General features: G+C 39.7%; 1 protein-coding gene and 1 long non-coding RNA gene across 27 annotated transcripts in view; one reads left to right on the forward strand and one right to left on the reverse strand.

Moving 5' to 3' along the window:
- The window catches only part of TMCC1 (transmembrane and coiled-coil domain family 1), a 246,548-nt gene that overhangs the window by 118,338 nt on the left and 114,760 nt on the right, over positions 1-13,450 (forward strand). The window contains exon 1 of one of the 26 annotated variants that reach the window (XM_017343736.3): positions 4,432-4,859. The exons of the other annotated variants lie outside the window; for them this stretch is intronic. Within the exon in view, the coding sequence (XP_017199225.1) occupies positions 4,821-4,859 (39 nt within the window). The 5' untranslated portion in view covers positions 4,432-4,820. Of the gene's footprint in view, positions 1-4,431; positions 4,860-13,450 lie in introns of those variants that run through there. 26 annotated transcript variants of the gene reach the window in all.
- Positions 3,807-4,399, reverse strand: LOC138844138 (uncharacterized). The gene is made up of 2 exons (XR_011379646.1): positions 4,261-4,399; positions 3,807-4,115 (listed from the first exon to the last, which is right to left on the reverse strand). It is a non-coding gene; the product is annotated as an uncharacterized lncRNA (long non-coding RNA).

A 13,450-nucleotide genomic window follows, 5' to 3' on the forward strand; every position in this document is an offset into this window, starting at 1 on the left:
ATGTTACTAAGAATAAATATTTTTCAGTAGAAAAGGAAAAACTTCATCTTTTTAAGCTTAAAATTGTGTCACTATAAAAAAAAAAGCTGGGGCGATGCTGTGGTGCAGCAGGTTAAGCCACCACTTGGGATGCTCACATATCTTTTTGGAGTGCTAGAATCAAGTCTCACCTCTGCTTCCAATCTAGCTTCCTGCTTATGTGCCTGGAAGGCAACAGATGATGCCACCCATGTGGGACACCCAGATGGAGTTCTTGCCTGCTGGCCTCTGCCTGGCCCAATCCCAGCAGGCAGCCAGGGAATAAAGCAGCAGATGGAAGATGTGTGTGTGTGTGTGTGTGTGTGTGTGTGTGAGTGTGTGAGAGAGAGAGAGACAGACAGACAGACAGAGACAGACTCTGCCTTTCCAATACATAAAAATGAATAGATAACGTCCAGGAAAAAAAAATACCAGCAAAGCAATGGAAGATAGCTTAAGTGTTTGGGTTCCTGCCATCCATATGGGAGACCAGGATGGAGTTCCTGGCTGTTGGCTTCTGCCTGGCCCAGACCTGGTTATTGCAGCCATTTGGGGAGTGAACCAACAGATTGAAGTTCTGTCTCTCCCTCTGTCTTTGTCACTCTGCCTTTCAAATAACTAAAATTTTCAAAAGAAAAATAACACAGATTTAGTCACTCTTTGTTTCTTTTGAAACTTAGCAAACTTAGGTAAATCAGCAACAAACTTATATATTCTTTAGAAGAAATATCTTGAAATGAGACTCTTTAAAGGAAAAATCCTACTGCCAGCAAGAATAGAGTATTGTGGATGGACTTGTATAGTGGTAACCTTTCTTCCTCCCTCTATCTCTGCAGCAGTTTTCTTTGAAAAATACATTGTATGTAAAATCAATGGCTATGACAGTGAAAGAGGGTCCTGATTCTGATTTATTTCTGAGTATTTCTTTATTAGAAACTTAGCAGTGGAGCAGTGTATTAAAGAACAGTATAATCTCACATCTGGATTCTCAGAGGGCAATGTTTTCAGAACTTCAGTGACATGAAAGCTTATTAGAACATATCCTCTCTCAGGAAGTATTCTTATTAATAAGACTCTCATGTTTAGCAGCTACACGTGCTTAAATAACCATCTTACTGCAGTGTAGGACTGGAATACCTTAAGCATTGTTTCTGCCTGAAGCTCACTGCAGGCTCTCCAACAACATTAAATTGGTTTTCAACAGTCGTAGATTGTTCAAGATACAGCTGGACATTCTTCTAGGCCAAAGAACAGTGTCTAGGTTTTCTACTCCTTAGAACTGTTGCCTTCTATAAAGATGCAAAAAAACTGAACGGAAAAAAATTACCCAGTTTTGCTCCTGTAAATAAGATTATTTATGATAAAACATTTTTAAATAATCTACCTTCCATTTTCCTAATTCCTTGGGTGTCATATATTGTCTTAACATGATTTGTTTGAGTTACTCCATCCAGAATCAAAATTAATTTAAGCAGATAAATACTTAGGAGATTTATATGTTTTAGAGAAGTTTACCCAGAAAGACTTAAGGTATTGGATGAACTTAAGTCTCTCTGCATACATTATAGAATGCAGGTTATTTTCCACTGTAAGAAGTTTGGTTTTTTGAGAATAAGAATAATGGCTTTATTATCCATTGATAGCTCACGGCTCTCATAGGCTACGGCATAAACTACCTACCATGGATCTAATACTAGTTGTGACACATGTCCGCTTGTCTGTTAGTACTTCTTTTGTTGAGTACAGGGATTTGTGGATTGGTATAAAGATCTAAGACAAGTTTGACTTTCACATTTTGTTTTCATCATTGTGAGAATTTGTCACTCCAGTGTTTTCATAAATAAAATCTAAAAGCCAATTTCCTCATTCAGATGTGTAACTCGTTTTGTTATATTAAGATTTTTATTAAGATTTTATTTATTTAATATTAAGATTTTGTTATATTAAGATTTGTTATATTAAGATTTATGAGTAGAGTTAATTTTTAATATTTCAGTGGATTTCACCTAAAAAGGATGTTAGAAAATTAGCTACTATTAAAACTGGCAGAAAAAAAAAAAAACTTGGGAAATATCACAGTTGTTCTATCTTGTATAATTTGTATGTTTTAAACCTATCTTTCTCTAAATACTGTACCTATCTTTCCTTAAAGATTTGTACTAGTGACTTTTTTTGTCCTCCTGTCATTTTGTGTTACTATGTGCCTGTGACCTCATGATTGTGTATTATCCTGATACTGTTTTTTAAATATTTCTTACTTTATCTGAGATGCAGAGAGAATGAGAGCTCTTACTTCATGGTTCTTTCCCCAGATGCCTGCAAAAGGCTGATGGGCCAAAATCAGAAGCCAGGAACTCAATCCAGGTCTCCCACATGGGCGACAAGGGCTCAACTAGGATTGAACCCACACTTTCCTATATGATGCTGGATTCCAAACTGGTGTGCCTACTCTGTTGTTACTTTGTGACCTTTGACCTTCACTTACTATTTACATCCGAAAAGCCACCAGACTCCTTAAGATGGAGATAAAAGAATCTTTTCCTTAACAGCTCAGTTTATTGAGAATCTTCTCTGGTTTTAGTTCCTTATCAAGCACTGGATTTATTTTAACAGGATTTGCTGTATCTAAACAATCACAGTATTATAGTAGGCAAAAATGACTAAGTTCCCACCGTAGACACATCCCTAAGTCCTTTCTTTGTATCTGGAACTCTAAGGATTTATACCCTTTTCAGTTCGTGATTGATTTCTGATGTGTACCTGGGTTTGTAGTCTTTGGAACTTTTTGTTTCCCTAATTCATTTTTCCCCCTTTTTGGGGGTGGAGGAATACAAAGAATCTCTTAACAGTAATCTGGAATTATAGTCACTTGTAACAGACACACCTGTGTTGAAGCAGTATATATGTTTTTGTAAGGAATTTCATTATTTCCACACTAGCATCTCATTAATTCTTTTTGCATTCCCAGGAGATTTCTGACTACTGTGTTTATTCTCTTTAGGAGAAAAATGGAGGTACTGATACTCTTCCCATTTAAAAACAAAAAATACACAACTCAGATTCTCTGTCAGCCTACTTTCTAGTTGGAATTAAATTTCAATCAGTTAGTTTAAATATTAGGTTACACTGCATAAACCTTAGACATGAAGGAGTTCTTACTTTCAGTCACAGTTGTTGATCTAAAAGCTTTGAATTTTGGAAGTTTACAAAAGCTACAGTTAAATATGTTCAACCTTTTGGTATTGCAGATTTTAAGAGTAAAGATGTTATATGTACATTTTAGCTATAGTAATTTTCTTGGCATCCTGTTTGAATTCAGAGCATCTTTGCTTTTTCTGTTACAGTGTGTGTGTGTGAGAGAGAGATTTTTTAGGTGAATTTTTAAAAAATAATACTTCTATTTGGTGAGAATTAGAAACCAGCAGTGTGTGATTTGGGAATTGCGGAGAGTAATTGCACAAGATCTGTCTTTTGTTTTTAGATTGATTTTTCTTGCCTGAAGAAAAAAATCAGTTACATTATATGGTTTCCTTAGGAAAATACTGAGGTTTTAAAATGATTTGAAGAATTGGTTAATACAAGTATCTAAAGATTGTGTTGAAGAATCAGTGGATGCCCGATGGGACATTCCTAATGCAGTGACTGCACAGTAGGGCATTCCAACAAAGACTGTAAAGTGTAGCATAAGATTTAATTCTCCTCACAGGAAATGGAGAGGCAAAACCTCAGTCAGGAAGCGCTACTCCAGTCAGATACTGAATGCATTCAGACATACTAGGCAAATTCAGGAGCAGCGTGTGCAGTGGACAGTTTTAATGAAACTTTCAGCCGACAGCGGTTGTCTGGAAGCACTCAAATTAGCAGGAAGAGTGGCAAACGATGGCAGCAGTTTTTAACTTCGGAACTGCCCTCCTGTCATTTTTCATACCTTTTTACCGCCACTGATTTGCGTGCCAATTTTAAAATCCCTTTGTTCCGCCCAGAGAAGGCAGTCCCCACCGGGGGCCTCCTTGGTGTATTCCAGTTGGGCATGAGGCTGAAGTCACTGTCGGAGTATGCTCTGCACCTGACGTTCCTTCCCCAGCCAGGACCCCTCCCTGTGAATAAGAGGAAAGGCTCGGCCAGTGAGGCCAGACAAAGCGCACAGCTGCCGAGCCCAGCTGGGAGGGGCTTCCTTCTTGAGCAGGGAGCCGGTGCAGTCCGGAGCTTGCTTTTCCCACACTGCTGCGCCTAGCCGACTACCTGAGGTGGAGGTTGAGAAGGGGGTGTTGCTTTGTACAGCTGCTGGCCCCGCCGGCGGGTCCAGGCGGGAGAAACCGGGTAGAGCCCGGCTCCTGCTCGAGGCGGATGCTGTCTGACGGCGGCGCCGCTCCTCCTCCCCGGCTGACCAGAACAGCAGGTCCGCCCCCCTGGAGTCGCAGGTGGCGGTGCAGCGGCATCCTCGCCTGACGGTCTGGTGGGAAGGGAAGGGGTGGTCCTTGCACTGGACCCCTAGCAGCTGACTCACAGGAAGTGCTCGGAGAGCTTGGCACTGCGCGCCGCCGCTCCGGGATTCCTCGCTGGCCGCCCGCCCCCGCGTGGGCTTTGCGCGTCTCTGGGTGGAACAATGAAGTGCTTCCAAGTTTGCTAAGACTCGCGGGGAAATTCTTTGCACTTCTGTGACCGTCTTCAAAATGTTCTGCCACCGATTTTGGCCAGAAGCTGCTTGTTAAAAAAAAAAAAAGAAAGAAAGAAAGAAAAAGAGGAAAAAGAAATAAACCGTCCCTTTGTGGATTGCTTGTCGGAAGAACCTCAGGGTGACCATGGTCCAGCGCTTTAGCCTCAGGAGGCAGCTCTCCAAGGTGGGTCGGGGCGGGGTGTGTATGCAGGGGCGCGCTCGCCGGCGTGGCTTGGCTTCCCAGTCCCTGGGACTCTGCTGTCAAGCCTGCAGTCCTCGGCGCTAGGAGGGGCTGGGGAGGACGCGCTGCCTTTGTTCTTCCCTCTGACAGACACAAAGCTTGAAGGCGACTGCGCCGCCAGCCCGGATTGTGTCCCCCGCCGCCGCAGCTGTCACCTGTGCATTGGGACAAAGTCGTGGTTTGCTCCTCAGATAGGATTTCCAGAAGGGTGTGTGAAAGATAATTGTGGGTCGGCAGTGCGTGTTTAATTGCCAGCTAGTCTGGCAGCTTGTGGACTGAGAGCAGAAAGCCGCCTTGGGCTGTGGAATCAGTGCTTTCACACAGATTTCACCAGTAAACCAAGAAACTGCCACTAAGCAGTTCAGTGAGCAAGACTCGCATGAAAATCTGGAAATGCGTGGTTTGTTGAGAAACTTGCATACCTAAGAAAGAAATGCATGAAAAGCAAGTGACCAGGAGGCTGACAAAGCCATTTTTACAGAATTCTGATTGAAAAGCAGGTTTCCTGTGAGCATCTTGTAGGGGGAAAGTTTGTTTAATCTTGAGAAAATCAAAATTACAACAAGGCAGAGCTCCCGTTTCCGAGCGGGTGGTGAATATCTGCCTCGGGTCAGTCTCTATCCTGATTGTCCCCCCTGACCGGCGTTAAGCTGTGCTCTTCTCTGGGGCAGAGACTAGTGTGTAAAGACCTGGGCTGTATTTCAGAACCCATCGTATTCTTTAGACCCTGCATGTTCAAATGTAGCAGTGGCTAAATTGTGTCACAGTGCATTGCCTGCAGGCAGAAGCTTAAACAAATAGTCAATCTGCCAGCAGTCTTGACTTCCTAGGCTGTTGGTAGGAATTGTTACCTCTCGAAACAGTGCGGGGTTCTTCAGAGAAATCCTTAGCTCCTCACTGGTGGCCCCATTGTAGAATTGTGCCCAGAAGCCTACATCCCAGGGCAAATTATCTTTTGTGGGCTCCAAGCCTACCAGGGACTATTAGGAGTATTAATAATAAATTTCCCTTGCTTCCTTCCCTCTCCCCCAGAGGTGTGTGTGAGTGTGCTGGTGAGGGAGCAAGGCTAGGAAGCCCCTCAGATTTTCCTGAACACTGCTAAGAAACCTTTGTGACTCTGAACTTGCTCTAGTGTATGCATTTGCAGATGGTAGTACATTTATGAAGTAGTGGGGATTCTCTAGGCAGTGATGTTCTTCACAAGAGTGTCTGGTATTGAAAACCAGGTGACAATTTCATCATTAGAAAGTGATTGCATTATGGAGATTTTGTTAGCAGTACTTGTCTCCCAGTCGTTTTTCTTGCTTACCTCCTCTCTTTACTCTGTGCTGTCTGACTACACTTTAGAAAAATGATACTTTCAGGGGAGGAGGAGCAAGCACACCCTTTCTATAATAGGAAGAAATAAAAGCTACATTATATAAAATCAGTCAAAGTAGTAACCTCTTGTAATTACTTTTTCTAGCACCCCCTGCTTGGTTTTAACTTAGGGAGTCCTAGAGTGTATAGGAACAAATTCTAAGGAAGTTTATTTTCTAAGAAGTGTCTGACATAGTAAATGTTCAGTAATATACTGAAAAATATTTTTAATTGCTGTAGTCTGTAAGGCACTTAAATGTGAAGGTAAAGCTGAGTAATTATGACAAAGAATTTTTTTTAAAGTCCCAGCTAATGCAATGTGCTTTTTTTATCTCTCCAGCTAAATCGTGGGTTACCTGAGAGCAGAAACCTATTATACCCTAGTGTATGGGATTACTGATACACACTGAACACTCAGTTGTTTTTTGTAGATCAGAGACAGTTGAATAGCAGTTTCAGATGGTTCCAGTTTTATTAACAAGTATTTTTACTAATAATTGCAAAAAACAGAAGATCATCTTAAGATCTCGAAGTTTTAAAATCAATTTCCTATTTTAATAAAAAGTTTTCTCCAATTCTGCAAGAAAATATTTATAAATGTTTGCAGTGATTGTAACCTAGTATCCAGTTTAGATGCTTTTTCTCTTAAATTCGTTAGTCATTGGATATTTTCACGAGAATATTCAAATGCTTGCTTTAGGCTACTGGTTGTTCATATCTAGGCTAACAAAACAGGAGGAGGTAAATTAAGATATAGGAGAACTAAAGATCTCTGTTTTTTACAAAGATATGTATTCTCTGTGACTAAATCCTTTTATCCAAGTCACAGAAAACTTGTCAGTTCTCTTTACCATTTTAGGTTACTGTCTTGCTGTATGGATTTCTCCCACTGGGCTTCAGAAGCATTCACCAAGGAAATTGTTCCTTCCTGACCTTTGTCTACTGCATGAGCCCTGCAAAATAGTTTGGACCCTGGCAATGTGGACATTTCATTTAATTCCCCTATTGATCTTTTAGTTAGGTGGTATCTGCTTCATTTTGTCATTAAGGAAGCTGAGCTTCAGCGGTAAGATACTTTGCCTCATAACAACAGCAGGCAGAGTCAGGTTCAAACTAGGGTCTATATCTAAAACCCTTTCTGTTTTCCCACGCCACCTGCCTCCCTAAATTTCTGGTGTGTTAATCATTCTCACTTACCGTGGTCTCTGATGTTGCTCCTTATGTTTATGCAAGCTTATGGAAAACAGTATGGTAAATACCTCAGGTAACTTCCTTAGAGCCATCCTTTCCCAAAGAACTCAAACAAGTACAAAGGAGGGTTTGAACTTACCTGTTACACTGGATCAAGTGTTTCCCATAATTAAAATTGTTTTCTTTGGTCAGAGAACTATCAGTTTGAGTAGGAGAGTTGGCTTAATAAATTATTAAATGTGAAGTAATTAAATATAAGTTGAAGCTGAACCCAGTACACTTATGAAGCTTTTTAAACTGTGCTGCCTTTTAAAATGAAATATTATGGAACAAAATCCGAGTTTCTGTAATAATGTTTAAGGAATAAAATACATTGTGTAGGTATTCATAAATCTCTTTTTTAATTCTGATATTGCCTTTCTGATAGAAAAAAAAATTCCCAAAATCCTTCATGAGTAATACAAAATAAGCTTTTTCCTTTTTTTTTTTTCCTAGAAACTTTAGTTCTTTTAGAAGGCATGATGAAACTGGAGGAGTCTGAGAAAACAGCTTAACACTCATATTTTCAGTAAATACTATGTTCTTTTATTTTACTTTTGGATGGTAATGATTTCCATAGTTCAGGAACTAAAAGTCGCTCAACTGAAATCTTAATTCCAGCCATCTTTTCATGCAGTCCATACCCCTGCCACCATTGATAAATAGTTTGTTTATTCCTCCAGTGTTTGTAAGCAAATGTCACCATCACTTTTTCTGAACTTTGTAACATGAAAAATAAATGCTTTGCACTTTGTTCTAAGATAACAGGTTGAGTTTTAAATTTTCAGATATGCATTTGAATAATTAGCTCATCTTTGGGCTCACATTTATTTTCACATTTTCATGTAAGAGAATTTCTTTAGGATAGAGATAGCCTCACAGAACCCACTTTCTGTATTAAAGATCAGTAAAATAACAGTAAATCAATGACATTCCTTTTTTAAGTCATTGCATTTTTTTTCTCATTGTTTTTGAGAGCTTTCTTTTACTGTATTGAAACTTTTCATATGGTGGAAATGCATAGAAGATAAAAATTTTACTAGTATGTACCAGGTTGGCCTGTAAATAGATTAATGGCTAAGAAATGAAAGTCGTGGATTCTTTACCCAGTTAATGCTCTTGATTTGCTGAAATCATTTACTCCAGACTGGTAAAGCAGTTGAAAATACTGTAATCTAAGAATGTTATCTTTACTCTTTCCACATTTCATAGTGTCCTATTACTTGGTGTCACTTCAGTATCAGCAAAAGAAACTTTTAAGAATTAGAGAAATGTTGATGATATTTAAATTTTTAATAAAATATTTTTTCACATAGTTTCCTTTGATTTTACACTTGATTTTTGGTTTGTGGCTTGTGAAAATATAAATGATTTAATGTTTGTATGAATGTATTCTGGTCATTGAAAATGAAATAGGGATCTCATTTCTATCTTGAATAAGATACCTCAGGTCATTTTTTTTATTATTATTTTTTATTTTTTGACAGGCAGAGTGGACAGTGAGAGAGAGAGACAGAGAGAAAGGTCTTCCTTTGCCGTTGGTTCACCCTCCAATGGCCGCCGCGGCCGGCGCACCGCGCTGATCCAATGACAGGAGCCAGGAGCCAGGTGCTTTTCCTGGTCTCCCATGGGGTGCAGGGCCCAAGCACCTGGGCCATCCTCCACTGCACTCCCTGGCCACAGCAGAGAGCTGGCCCCTCAGGTCATTTTTAAAGTCTTTAAATGGCTAGATGCTAAATTTTATGTTATGTATAGGGGGGTCACCGAGTTCACAGAAAATGCACATTCTTTTTCCATGAGTTTTTTGAGGCCCCCACGTATAGTTTACCACGTTTTTTTTTACAGTGTGTAATGAACCTTCTAAATTGTTGTGCACTATATGGACAACAGTGAATTAATGTAGTATTAAATGTAATAACCCCAAATACCTAGGGAGTCAGGAATGGGTACATGCCTTTAAAATAATGGAAAGATAGGCAACATCTGTGTGTGTGTGTGTGTGTATGTAATTAATTTTTCCTGAGTTTCCCTGGACATTGATGCACTTTATACTTGGAAACGTCATGTTTTGCATTTACATTTTACTAACAACTAAATATTACAGTTCCCTGACCCACTTTTAAGAATCTTAAATGAGGTAGTGTACTAATTGTTTATCATGTACGTGTCAATCTGTCTTGTGGAACTTGAACGCCTGGTATCATCAGCATTCTAGGGTCATTCTGATGTATGATAAAACCAAAATAGGAAGACTGATGGTATTCTTCCGTTACATGAAATGAGACCCCTGATATGATCAGTTTTATATACAATAGATGGGGTGGGAATAGAAAATTCTCTTCCTACTCAAATACATTAGAAAATTTTAGACTTAGAGAAATTAATTTAGAAGTACATGAGTATTATAACTCTGGCATGCTTTCCTGATAGTGATACCATTTTAAATTTTAACTACAATGTTATTATAACAAATTATTAACTGCGTCAATCTCAGAGAACAGAGTATGTTACCCAGGAAAGATAGTTAAGTCTCCTTGGAAGTATACTAGTTTTTTGTTTTTTTAATACATGGCTAATAATTGGTTGACTTCAGCATTATTTTCCTGGAAAGGATGAATATATCAGATGACTCTATTAGATGATTCTTCAAAGTTGGAATGTGGATCAAGGCTTGTTAGTTTTAGAGAAGCAGAAACTGATACATATATTTAAATATGTAAATATATATTTTTATGTATATATAAAAATATATTTAAATTCTTAATACAGTCCTTCATAAAATTGCCTTGGAAACTATGAAGGACTGTATTAAGAATTTAAATCAAAGATATTTTCATTAGTCTGTCATTCTTCAGTTATTATAGAAAGATGAGCCTGTCCTTTAAAAGTAAGTTAGAAAGTACACACATATGTAACCTGTTTTGGAGTAGGTGGTAGTGATTGCCTATGAGGAGAGGACCTGAGAGATTTGGATCTGGGGTGCAAAGTAGAAATAAATTTCAGACTCATCATTTTCCAGTGAAAACCTTCACCAGTAGTTCACTTAAAGGTTAATGGTTGAAAGATGATATTCTTCTGGGCTTAGAACATCCTCCCAACCATCCATGTGAATCACAGGTTGAAGGTAACCTTTCTGTGTGACACACATATTTATAGTGTAAAATCAGTAAGGCTTTTTAAAATGGCTTAAATGAGTCTCATTTGGGTAAATTAACTGCCCTACTATTTTGAAAACACATTTTGTGAATTGTGGGTCATAAGGCAGTAACACGTTTTATTCATTATATAAAAGTTTCAGGTAACAGTAATAGTAAATATTCTTTTTTCTTAATTATTTTCTTAATTAGTTTGGCTTAATGAGAAAATGAAAAGAAGAATTTGATGTCTTGAACACCCTGGGGTTGGTTGAGGTTTAACCTCTACTATAATCAAAAAATTACAACAGAATCCTACGGCCAAACTTGCTAAATAAAAAGAAACAATGCAAATGGATCTCCATTAGATGTCAGTCTGTTTAATCATTTTTTTTCATAGAAAAACAGATCACTTTGCCTTTCTTTACTGGAAAATTAGTATTTGCAAACAATTTACCTTAAAGCCAACAATGGCTGAAATCCAAAGGAAGAATGTATAATAAAGAGATTTTCTGGCTGGTGGCGTGGCTCACTTGGCTAATCCTCTGCCTGCGGTACGAGCACCCCAGGTTCTAGTCCCGGTTGGGGCGCTGGATTCTGTCCCAGTTGCTCCTCTTCCAGTCCAGCTCTCTGCTGTGGCCTGGGAAGGCAGTGGAAGATGGCCTAAGTGCTTGGGCCCCTGCACCCACATGGGAGACCAGGAGGAAGCACATAGCTCCTGGTTTCTGATCTAGCGGCCATTTGGGGGGTGAACCAATGGAAGGAAGACCTTTCTGTCTGTATCTCTCTGACTGTCTAACTCTGCCTGTTAAAATAAATAGGTAGGTAGGTAGGTAGGTAGATATTCTTTATATTTTGTCACTGAAAGTAAGCACTCCATGGCTGGCTGTGGGAGTTTGGACCAGTCATTTGACCTCTCTGAAGGTTTTTCCTCATCTGAAAAGCATTGTCTAGGATCCTTTAATTGTGTAAAATTGTATGAAGATCTGTTGTCTGCCAGCCACATTATATTCCCAAGAAAAAGGAATTTGAATTGCAGACATTAAGGACAGCATCTAATTTTGAGTTCCAGGAGGAACCTAATTTTACAGAGTTTTTCATGAATAAAGTCATGACTTAATTGGACACACTTAGTATTTAGTTTGTAACCAGCTCTGGATCATTCAGCCTTGAGAATAAATAATAAGCAGAACTCAGAGAGTTAGTCACATACCTAGAGTCCAGGCTTTGATAAGGTATGTTTCTTCTACTTTCAGGAGAAAATTTGAAATTTTTTGAAAATAGGTGTTTCTTATAATGGAAACTTACCTTGTATAAAATGGGTTATTTTTCATTTGATGGTATGTTGGAACTCAAGTACCTTTTTATAGACAAAGATATGTTGCTGTGACTCAAATGGAAAAGTTCATCCTAAGAGGGGAGATAAGACAGATAAAAAGTTATTAGCTTTTTTATTTTTAATTTTAACAATTTATTTATTTGAAAGGAAGAACAATGGAAAGGGAGAGACAGAGTTTCTGTCTGCTGTTTCACTCCCCAGATGGCTGCAATGCAAGGTCTGGGCCAGACCAAAGCCAGGAGCCAGGAAATTTGTCTGGGTCTCCTATGTAGGTGCCAGGGGCCCTAGCAATTGGGCCATTATCCACTATCTTTCCAGGTGCATTAGCAGGAAGCTGGATTGGAAGCAGAGCAGCTGGGACTTGAACTGGCACTGTGATATGGGATGCCGGCATCACAAATGATGACTTAATCTTCAGTGCCACAATGCTGTCCCTGGCGTTTTATTTTTGTGAAATTAATAATACATAATGTACATTTGGAGAAGGAAATGGGCTCTCCCCTTGAAGCTGAGATGGCCTTGAACATTCTTCTAGAGAAAGGTGCAATTTTAGCCAGACCTCCAGAATTTGGGTCAGTGTTCTCTCTGCTTTGTCTTTCCCTGTCATTTATAGCTCAGGATTGTCATTTAGGCTCAAGATAATGGCCATTTTAGAAATGTTTTGGAAAGTTTTCTAGGGGCCAGCATTGTGGCACAGCGGATTAAACTACCACTTTTGATGCCGGCATCCTGGATAGGCAGATATGCACCAGTTTTTTCTTTTTCTTTCTTTTTTTTATATAAAGATTTATTTATTTATTTGAAAATCAGAGTTACACAGAGAGGAGAGTCAGAGAGAGAGAGAGATGTCTTCCATCTGCTGGTTCACTCCCCAATTGGCCGCAACGGCTGGAGCTGCGCTGATCCAGTACCAGGAGCCAGGAGCTTTTTCCAGGTCTCCCACGGGGGTGGGTACAGGGGCTCAAGGACTTGGGCCATCTTCCACTGCTTTCCCAGGCCACAGCAGAGAGCTGGATCAGAAGTGGAGTAGCCAAGACTCAAACCAACACGTATATGGGATGCTGGCGCTTTGGGCCGGGGCATTAACCTGCTGTGCCACAGCGCCAGCCCCCTGCTAATGAGCATGGGAAACCAGAAGAAAGTGGCCTAAGAGCTTGGGCCCCTGCCACACCCACATGGGTGAACCGGAGGAAGCTCCTGGGTTCAGCTTGGCCCCATTTTGGCTGTTGGAGCCATTTGGGGAGTGGACAGTGAATGTCAAGCATATCTCTCTCTCTCTCTCTCTCTCTCTCTCTCTCTCTCTCTCCTTTTCTCTCCATCGCTCTGCCTTTCTGTAACTCTGCCTTTCAAGTAAATAAGCCTTAAAAAAATAAAGCCCTCCACTAACTAGTCTGTAGCATACTCTTGGAAGAATCTGTTCCTTTGCTAATCATTGATATGTGTGTGTGTGTGTGTGTGTGTGTGTGTATAGA

Source organism: Oryctolagus cuniculus, chromosome 10, assembly GCF_964237555.1.
Source record: "Oryctolagus cuniculus chromosome 10, mOryCun1.1, whole genome shotgun sequence".
In the NCBI taxonomy this organism is placed as follows: Eukaryota; Metazoa; Chordata; class Mammalia; order Lagomorpha; family Leporidae; genus Oryctolagus; species Oryctolagus cuniculus.